The 10,292-nt window shown below is 52.0% G+C and overlaps 1 protein-coding gene across 1 annotated transcript; it reads right to left on the bottom strand.

The window, feature by feature from the left end:
- Positions 1 to 6,465: 6,465 nt before the first annotated feature.
- Positions 6,466 to 10,090, bottom strand: LOC120694354. Its single transcript, XM_039977485.1, has 3 exons — positions 9,742 to 10,090; positions 7,594 to 7,665; positions 6,466 to 6,521 (listed from the first exon to the last, which is right to left on the bottom strand). Exons 1-3 carry the CDS (start codon positions 10,088 to 10,090, stop codon positions 6,466 to 6,468), a joined length of 477 nt encoding a protein of 158 aa, XP_039833419.1.
- Between the last annotated feature and the right edge of the window lie 202 nt (positions 10,091 to 10,292).

Genomic DNA, 10,292 nt, shown 5'->3' with positions numbered 1-10,292 from the left:
TCAAACTCTTGCAACTAGTGGCCAAAACCTCACTTTGAAACTTGAGGTAATCACAAGTACCACATGGAGTATTTCTTAAGTTCTCCATTTCCTCCTCAATGGCACTTGGCATATGTGGTATTGGCAAGAGATCATTTTCTTTCTCAAGGTTGGCACTCATATCCTTGTGCACAACCAACTCAGCACTCATATCATCACGCAAAAGTTTCAAAGCCTTAACTTCATTTTCCAAATCAATGCTTGATGTGCAAGAGATATGAATGCAATCATCATCAAGCTATTTGTTATAAGCACATGAAGTTTGGCAAGCAGCATCAACAAAAGAGCATAAGCTAGGCATGGATCTCATCTCATCAATTTCATCCCTAGCATGCTCAAGAGAAGCTGTGGAATGCAATAAAGCAATCTCATCTCTAGCTATATCAAGATCAACATGTGAGGCAACAGACAAAGCCTTAACACGTTCTAAAAGCTCAAAGCTAGAGGAAAGATTCTTCTCTAAAAGCTCATGTTCAGATCTAGCACATGCAAGCAAAGAGCACAATTCATCATTCTTTCTATGCATGGCTACACAATCAATGCAAGGGGCAAGAGAACAAGATTTCCAAAACTCAAGATCACATCTAAGCCTAGAGCAAGAATCCTTCAACCTTGTAAACTTTCTATGCCAAACATCACAAAGCTCATGCGACTTATCAAGTTCATCATACAAGAAATTACAATGGTCACATGAAGCAGAAGCACTTGGTGCCATTTCAAAGGCACAGGCAGGGTTAGTGTAGCAAAGACTCAAAACAAAAGAGCCCAAAGCTAAAACACCAACAAACTTGTTGCCAAGTGGTTTTCGAACCGGTTAGGGTATTGAAAACCTTAACCAAGCTCTGATACCAATTGAAGGACCGAAAATGCGACCTAAAGGGGGGTGAATAGGGAGATAAATAAAAACTCAACACCGAACCTCTCTTCTAACGCGTGCAAGCCCACGTAGCACGAAGAGAGCTACTGGACCTAGGACACGGCTACGAACAAACCCACGAAAGCCCACGCAAAAGCGCCCATGCGAAGAGACGCAAAACGAGTCTCGGCAGTACACGCCGGACGACAAAGGCCGAGAGCACTCCAACTGAAAAAATCTCTAGCCGAGACACGCCGGACGGTCCGCCAGAAAACGACGGATGGTCTGCCGAAAAGCGACGGACGACAAAGGCCGAGAGCAGCACAAACCAAACGTCGTGGCTCACCACACGCCGGACGGTCCGTCAATGGACGCCGGACGGTCCGTCGAACGACGGACGACAAGGACAGAGCACGGCACAAACAAAAACAGCGCAGCTCAACACACGATGGACGGTCCGCCGATGCACGCCGGATGGTCCGCCGTCTGACGCCGGATTGTCCGGCGTTCGCCGGACGGCAAGGACAGAAAAGCCGCTGCGCGACAGGGTCCCAAAGAAGATGGGCAAAACCCAATAAAAATGCCTTATAAAAATCTCGAAAAATTACCAAAGCAGCATCAGAGAGTTGGGAACAAGCTCAGAAAAATTCAGCTCAAAAGGAGCAAGTTTGCTACTCCGGACGGTACGGCGTTTCACGCCGGACGGTCCGGCGTTTGACAGCAGACAGAGCTCCAAGAGGAAGAGCAAAACCCCAACAAAAATTGATTCAAAAATTCTGTAAAAATTGCTGGAGATTCCCAATGTACTCTGTAGTGTTTTACTAAATTTTCAGCTCATTTGGATAAGAGTTGTATAATGAACTGAAAAAGACAAGAGCGCCGGACAGCAAGCGCCGGACGGTCCGGCGTTCTCTGTCAGTCTGACACCCCTCAAAAACAATTCTCAAAACCCTACCAAATGATATCCAAAAATTATGAAATTTTAACTGGAGATTCAGCACTTGAAGGGGAACATCTACACCAAATTTGAACTCAAATGAATCATATTTGAATGCCGTCGGACCAGGGTTTAGAGAAGGTCAGGTTCTGTCCAGAAGTGAACCAGCCCCTGTTCAAGCATGAAATCGGATCAAAACCTAATCAAACCAAGTCCGGATCTCGTGAAACTTTATGGTCACCATCCTTAACACGTGAAGGAGGTAATATGAAAAGATCCGCTCAAAAAGATCCCTGAACAAGGGGTCATTGTAGGCTTACGAAGGAAGGGTAGGGTTTGCTCATGAACATCAAAACCTTCGATTCAACACTTGCTAGTGGTTTCTGGGCACAATCCAAAGATGGTATAGGTTCAACCACATCATAGCAAGATCCCTAACCAGTTCTTATGAGCTCAAACACAAGATGTGAATGAATCACCAAAAGAGCTCAAGAACAAAGGGAAAAGTGGGGATTCGAGGGAGATCTTGTGCAGCTGCTAGCTTGGCCTTGCCACAGTCAAATCTCACAAGAACTTGGCCCCCAAATCAACCACAAACAAGCCCCAAAACATAGCCACGAAGGGAGCACGAAAATCACAAGAAAATAGCTCCGAAAATGGCAAAAGAAATGAATTTCAGCACATAGAGAAGGGAGACAAACTTGAGCACGAAATTTGACTTTCTATTGCATCAATATATTCGGTTACAAGCCACTTCAACCATCACACAAAGATTGGATGACGATAAGCTCAAGAACAAAGAGCCACAACACTCAATCCCTCTCTAGTCCTACCAAATCTCTCACCAAAACAAAGATGAGAGGACCTCCCTCTAGAGATGAGATGAATGAGCAAATGGAGAAGAGGTAAGGCGCCATGGCAACTGCCCTCTCCCTCATATAGAAGCAAATGGTCCGAGCGAACATTTTGCCCTCACATGAAGATCACAACCCAAATACCCACTGGGGATAAATCCGTCCAACTTTTCCATCTCTCATCGGACGAACACGATGCCTTCAAGACTTTGCTTCGCCTCGACGCAAGCTTCGCGATGACGCCACATACACCGACTCCTCGAGCCACCAAGTCGTCCGCGGTTTTTGGGGGGATACCGGGAAACCCTGAGCTTGGGTGGCGGTTTTGAGGAAAGCCGCCAAACCCTTGATGTCGGGTCGTGTCTTGACCTCCCGCCAAGGCCCTAGCGCTCCGCATGCCGTACCTCCTTGACTTGGCCCACGGTGCCTTCACCCTCTCCGATGGTTTTGAGGCCCAAACCACCAAACCAGCCACCGTTGGTTTTCCCGGCTCAACCAACAAACCACAGGCTTCGACACATGTCCCTCCGCCGCGTGCCAAACTCCAAGTCCTCAAGACCCGAGCTTGCCATGGCACGACAATGCTGCCGTCGCCCACCACAAGCCCTCCAAGCTCGGTGCCAGGAGTGGACGCCACGGCCTCGCTCGGCATCCGGTGGCCCTAGCTCGACCGCCCTTCACCGCCACATGGTCATAGGCTCGAGTACCCAACTCGGCCTCACGCCACCGCACGGTCCATCGGCACGAATCCTCGCCAGTCTCAAGCCACGCCGTCGACCACCGCACGCCCGTGTACATGCACACCACAACCAAGAGCTGCGTGTCTCCTCGGAGCACGATTGTTAGTCGTCTCCCATGTTGACAATTCACTCAGCATAGTGGGAAGGGTCACCAAGACCTCTCACCACTCCCTCGCGCCACCGAAGCCAAGCCAGCCCACCTCGCTTGGCATCGTCTTCTTCTTCCCTTTCCCTCTTGCTGCCAACCCGCCCCCCCCTCCGATGACCTCTTTTGCCGATCGGGCAATGACCGGCGACGAGCGCCGCGCAAAGTGATGCCAGCTACCACCAGGCACATTGAAGGAGGCTGCGACGCCACGGTAGCACCACCGATGCGTCCCGGCGTCGCGCCCGGCGATGAAGTGACCCCACCATCACTGCATGATCCCTTTTTGCGCCGCTACCAAGCCGGCCCCACCATCGTCGGTGATGCTCTGAGCATGGTCCGCTTGCGCAGCACCACGCGACAACACCTACTCACCGGCCGCATTGAAGGAAACCGAGTCGCGCGCGAGCGCCGCCGTGGTGACACGTCGTGGCATCTAGCTGGCGATGAGTGGCCCCACCCCGGCTTTGGCTGACTCAGATTCCTCTCCGCCGTGCATGAATACCCCCTCCCAGATGAATGTCGGCACCCACAGACATGCCTCACCGCTTCCATCTCCACCTCGCCGTCCACTGAGCCGCCGTGACCACAGCCCCAGCACCACCTTTCCCGACCAAATTCCTGCCCTGTAAACCCTCTGCGCCAAAACCAAGGTGAGCACGACGACCTCTGAAGTAAGCCACACCACCCCCGCCACTTCCAGCCACACCAAAACCACCGTCGAGCACCGACGCACGGCCAGACAACGGTGATGCCACGCCGCACACGCCACCCTCACCGAGGGCAGGCCAAATGCCACCACCTCCAACCACCCTAACCCCACACTCGAGTTCACCATTCGCCTCTCCACCTCAAGGGCAAGATCCGACAGCCAGAACCGCCTCGTCGGCGGAGAACCACCGGTGGGCCACTGGTGAACCGAGGGAGACGGCGGTTCAACCTCACCCCCCTCGGTTGAACCGGCCACGTCGTCCCCCGACTTAACACCGTCACCCGTCGACGCCACTGACCGGTGGGCCCAACATTGTCACACCATCGCCGAGTCATCCCGCACCGCGCCGCTACCGCCGTCAGCCCCGCGCCCTCTCCCCGTGCCACTAACACATGGGCTTAGGCTGCGACGCCGCCGCCGCGCCGTCCCGCCTTCCTGCACGAGATGGGCCGGCCCAGTGGCCGCGCGCGCACGCGCATCGGACTGGATAGGCAGGCGCCTACGGGCCAAATGCCTCTACGGATTGGGCCACGAAGGGAGATTCAGCCCAAGACTCGTTTTATCCTTTTTTTTCGAGGAAAAGTTAACCCCTTTTTATGAAAATGCCCATATCTTGACCAATTTAAACACGTTTTAGATAATTCTTCCTCCAAAATTCTTCTAAAAACACTCACTACGTAACCCTATCCTCTCCAAAATGTTCTTGGTATGAATTGTTGAATTTATTGGCTATTTATTATTTGTGTACGCTAGACACCGTACTAGAGGAAGTCCAGTAGCCGGAGGCAACTGTTGTGGAATAGGGGGACGACGAACCTAGCACTGATCCCCACTGCAACGAGGACCTAGACGATGGCAAATCCACTGGAACCCGCTTGATGCATAAATTCCTATGTTTTGCAAATACAACCCTTGCATGATAATCACACTAAAACTTACATGTTTTGCTTGCTAAGGAAAACCAGTGAAATACACACATATAGCCAACCCTAATCTTAGATGTAGTGTGCTTAGGTGGGATCGTTCATTAAATAATATTTATCATGATCTTGATACTAAGTTGGGATTATGGTTAAGGAATATGCTGGGTTGTGAGGTTATGGATGTGGGGTTGGGTTTTTGAAATAAAATGGGGAAGAACCCCGGCAACCGACTTGGTCGGAATCCAGCTACGTGCCGAAACAGCCATAAAAAGGGCATGGTGGGATGGAGGACTTAGCTACTCGCGGTTACCACAAGACCTAGGACTCATGGAGAGGACCGAGAAGGATGGTGCTCGCGGGGTCGAGTATGAATATGTGTGGCTGGTTCTACCTGAGCCCTGTAAGGACCTGGTTGATTTTCTTCATGCCAAACTCTTTAGTACAACCACTCGCTCTGAATGAGGCAGTGGCCGAGCCCGAGCCTAAATGGATAGTCTTGTAGCGGCCGTGCTGGCGCACAAGGGGCTAGGGAAGGAGTGGTGTGTCACGGAGTTACCGCCAGGTAAGGAGTGACTCGGTTGCCCGAAACCCCTAAAGCACTGCTAGATCATGAAGTGAGGGTGAGGGCTTGGTGTGGAATTCGGGCAGTTATGATGGTAACGCGTTGTTGAGTCCACATTGTGGGAATTAGTACAACCTCTGATCAGAGTAAAACCTATTCAAATGGTCCGTGTCTACTGATATGGATGGGTTATGGCTGGTTCTTCAGCTAGTTTTCGTGAACATAAAAATGATTGGATAACGAGGATATGGAAATGGAAAATGGATGTGAATATGATGGTGACTATGGTGGATGTTAATGGTTGAATGAGCCGTGTGGACCAGCGAGTCCAATGGCACCCCTATGATGTTTAAACTTTGTTTTCATAACTAAAATCTGCCTACTAAAATAAACATTACATTGTTTTCTGCAAAAACCTATAGCCCTAGAGAAACCTTGCATATAAAGTGAAACGCCCTAGATTTCGCGGAGCTGTAATCCAAGGTTTGACGAAATAATGTCTGTCTCGCTGATATCATCACCATGCTCAAATCCTTTAACTGATTCGATTACAGCCTTATTTAGGCTTACTTCGGTACGCAGACCGGTACAAGCCAACTTGACTAAACATGAAGTGAAATATCATCAGAGTAAAGCAGCTAATCGCGTCTTCGGGTCCATCTCCATGATCGCTTCTCAAGCATAGCACAGCAACCGCCTAGTCGTACCATCCATCGTTGTTGAAGTCGTAGTCTAGCTCCTCATCCTCAGTTTCTGTACGATAAGCGTATAGGTCACTAATTCGAACACCCCAAAGCTGCCTAACTAGTATATCAAGTGAAGGCTGGGTTTCCTATGCGAGCAATAAATATATATATAAACCATAATCATATTATTAACACCATTTCACGATAACCATCCACATCTCACCTCCAAACACCTCATCACCACATCACTCGACTAAGTCTGAGAAAAGAGCAGCTCCCTCCCGTCCTTGCCTCATCGGCCAACGCCGGACCAATCGCTCGAGGGAGAGAAGAGAACCCCAAGCTAGCTATAGTGACTCCGCATTTGGGCCATCCATAACCGTGGACTCGGCTATAAGTATAGTTTACACTCTGCAGAGGTTGTCCTATATCTTATGAAGAGAGGCTAAGTCAGCCGCCACCGGCAAAGCGCCCCTTCCCAGACGGTAAACCTACGCCTAATGGCACCAACCTACTTTTCCGAGCTAGTACTAGTTTGGATACATACCACCGCACACTCGGAACTGTGAAACTCGGTTATCCAGGGCCTTAACACGGGCCGAGTATATCGGGGAGACGAGAGGGCGAACCACACCCCGCTCCCTTACACTGTCTCCTCACTGCCTACAGACTGGCACCACTAGGAGCATGTTCCCACCTGAGCCCTGTGGGCATAAGACAAGTCCGATCAGTCCCAAAATACTATCACTCCAACGATTTACCTTATGCGGTAGGAGCGAGCCGACAATAATGGGCCGGTTGCCACCCTCAGCAGTGGGCCGCTCACCCCCAAACACCCAAACACTCCACTCTGGGGGAAGTTCTAGTTCCCCCTATTTTCGAATGCCAACTCCTGCCAGCCCCTCTTAACTCACACAACCACTCAACCATTTTCTTCACACACGCCAAGAATATCCACCACAATCCCAATATGCCAACTCATCGTGTTCATTTTATTAGTGGATATGTAGTTATCAAGCAGGGGCTAAAATAAACAAGTCAGGATTAAATGGGTGGGTTTGCAGTAGATCACGGGTAGTTGCATATGCACTAAAAATATGCGCGTGGCTATGGGAGAAATGCGCGGGGTGTTCGCTAACCTGGAAGCCCGGCAGCGTAGTCCTTCTCAGGGGTGTACTCCGGGTCGAGCTCCTCCCCCGTCGGCTCCGGTCCTAATCCGGGTTTAAGTGCAAATAGAAAGATTCGAAAAAGAATCATGAAGAGAGCAACACTCAAGCAAGCGCTATCTCACACGCATGTTCACTTTTTAGAAAAATATTGAAAGTAGTTTTGTATTTTTCAGAGTTAAAATAGAATAGTTATAAATTTTACAAGTTTATTCTTATTTTTATTTATTAATTTATTAAAGTTGAGGGGCTGCGCGTAAAGTTCAAGGGGCTAGATCAAACTTTAGTCAAAGTTCGTAGTTTTAGGCCCGCTGGGCCGGCCTGGTACTGCGTAGGGGGTAAAAGTAGACTAAGGGCAAAGTTCAGGGGTCAGCACGGTCTCTGGGTGTCGCAGACCATAAGTCCTGGCTAAACGGGCCAGATCCGGCCCATACGTGCATTTGGCGGCCCAAGTCCAGCACTTAAAGTCCCATTTTCCTCCACCCCCCATTCCTCTTCCCGCGACGAGGCGTGGCCCGTCCGTCCGCTCAGCCTAGTTGATGGCGCGGCATAGGTAGAAGTTCTTCAGCGCTCTTGTTCCATCCTCCTCCTTCGCATTTTCGGTGCCCGCCAAGTGCTCGACAAAATCACGCAATGGTTCGCCCGAGTGGCCGTGTCCGTGACCACGCGGACATGCACGCTCGGTGCGAGGCCTTTGATCCTACGCGTCCAGTAAGGGCTCGGCGTGATGGTTTGATGCGTGCGTCATGGCGGTGCACGCCCGCCGCGGTGGCCTAGAGATGGTGACTGGTTCACGGCGGCGTGCGCCGGTCCGGCCCCCAACTCGACTACGGCGGCCTAATATTTCCCCAACCCAAGGTTTCGACAGCGTTCATGGCGCGCTAGCTCGGTGGGGTACGCTGTTCGTGGCGCGGTCCGGGTGGCGAAGCCCGGCACGGTGGTGTCGATGTGCGCGGACACGGCGCGAATGCCGGCCGCGACAAGTGCTAGGTCACAGCGTGCTCGCCGAGCGTGAAAGTGAACACGGATGGCAGTGGACGACTCGATCGGGGGCATGGCTCAACTAGGTGTCGTTAAGAACGTGCGCGAGCACAGCGGACTCGCCGGTCGCGATGGGGTTCAGGGGTGCACGCTTGCGGCGGGGCACGCCGGTCGTGCCAAGGCATGGCTTGGGATCCTGCACACAAGGGGCAACGGTGGCTCGATGGCCATCCTCCAAAACGCCTTGGGGTGGCCTCGGGTGCGTGGCTCCAAGGTGAGACCTTGGCCGCGACGGCGGGGCTGCACGCGTGGCTCGATGGCCGGTGTCACAAGGGCGGCGGCGAGGTCGCGAGCTCGGGGTTCTCACCTAGATGGGGTTGCGGTCGAGTAGTGTGTTCCCATCCTGGTGAAGAGGAAGCAGAGCGGGTCCTGGCATCGTGGTTTGGCTCGGGGTCTTGCACTGAGTCGGGTCTGGTCTGGCTCCTTCTAGGCTCGACTCCGGCTCCTCCTTGGCGGCATAGTCGACGTCGAGGACGTCGGGGTACGGTTGATGCGGCGAGAGGTGGCGACGGGGACGGCGCTCCCGGTTTCACGGCAAAACGTCGCCGCGCCTCCGGGTCACGGTCACCACCGCCGACTCCCTTGGCTCCTTGCTTCTTTCTCCCTTCACGGCCCGCGGAGAAGGTGGCGGCGGTGTGGGCAGCGCCCAAGGGCGAATGGTTAGGGTTCGCGTGAGGGCGGTGTGGCTTATTTGTAGTGCGGCAGCAAGAGGAGCGGCTAGGGGATGGCGGCGATTATCGGGGCGCACACCGGGGGTACGTGGATGGCTCTCGGTTTCATGATGCTAGGGTTAGGGCAGGGGCAGTGAGGGCGCGCGCGCGGCGGGAAACGGGAGAGGGCGCGACGGCGGCCGTGGCTAGCGTCAGCGAGGTTTTCCCCTTCTCTGCTTTTGCTTTAGTCACGTGATTAGCGTGAACCCGATGGGCATCCGAGGAATGGAATCGTTTCCCCTAGGTGAGCGGGGAAGTCCTACAATAAAGTCCATGCTTACCTTCTCCCATTTCCACACTGGCATGTCCAAGGGTTGTAGTAAGCCTCTAGGCTTTTGATGTTCAGCCTTTACCCTACGGCAAGTATCACCGTGAGCAACATAACTGGCGATGTCCCTCTTCATTCTACGCCACCAGAACATGGTTTTCAGATCCTTGTACATCTTGGTGCTACCAGGGTGAATGGAATACCTCGTATCATGGGCTTCAGCCATAATTATCTCACGAATCTTCTCATCCTTTTGCACACACACACGATCCTTCAACCAGACAGTACCATAATCATCAGTTCGAAAATCGGGAAGTAAACCCTTCCTCATTCCGATGCGGAGGTCTTCAGTCTCGAGGTAATTTCTCTGAGCCTCATGAATCTGATCAAATAGGTTGTACTTCACCCTCAGCTCGTTCAATTGTTCTGCGCTAACAATGGACACTCTCATCTGCTCAAAGTCCCTGCACAACTCTTATGACAACACCTCTCCAGTCAGATGGTTCAGATAGCTCTTGCGACTCAGTGCATCTGCAACTACGTTGGCCTTGCCTGGATAATAGTGGATCTCTAACTGATAATCCTTGATTAACTCAAGCCAATGTCTCTGCCTCATGTTCAACTCAGACTGTGTGAAGAAGTATTTGAGACTC

The sequence above is a fragment of the Panicum virgatum genome, unplaced genomic scaffold (assembly GCF_016808335.1).
Source record: "Panicum virgatum strain AP13 unplaced genomic scaffold, P.virgatum_v5 scaffold_5135, whole genome shotgun sequence".
NCBI lineage: Eukaryota > Viridiplantae > Streptophyta > Magnoliopsida > Poales > Poaceae > Panicum > Panicum virgatum.
The sequence above is the reverse complement of the archived record's forward strand: the minus strand, read 5'-3'. Positions and strand labels throughout refer to the sequence as shown.

What these genes read in the sequence shown, in the direction of transcription:
- LOC120694354 (XM_039977485.1), bottom strand. Translation starts at nt 10,090, where the DNA reads ATGAGAGTGTCCATTGTTAGCGCAGAACAATTGAACGAGCTGAGGGTG. An exon ending in CGCCAGTTATGTTGCTCACG is followed by an intron (nt 7,666 to 9,741) that starts GTGATACTTGCC and finishes AACCCGGATTAG; the next exon opens with GACCGGAGCCGACGGGGGAG. An exon ending in CTACGCTGCCGGGCTTCCAG is followed by an intron (nt 6,522 to 7,593) that starts GTTAGCGAACAC and finishes CTTATCGTACAG; the next exon opens with AAACTGAGGATGAGGAGCTA.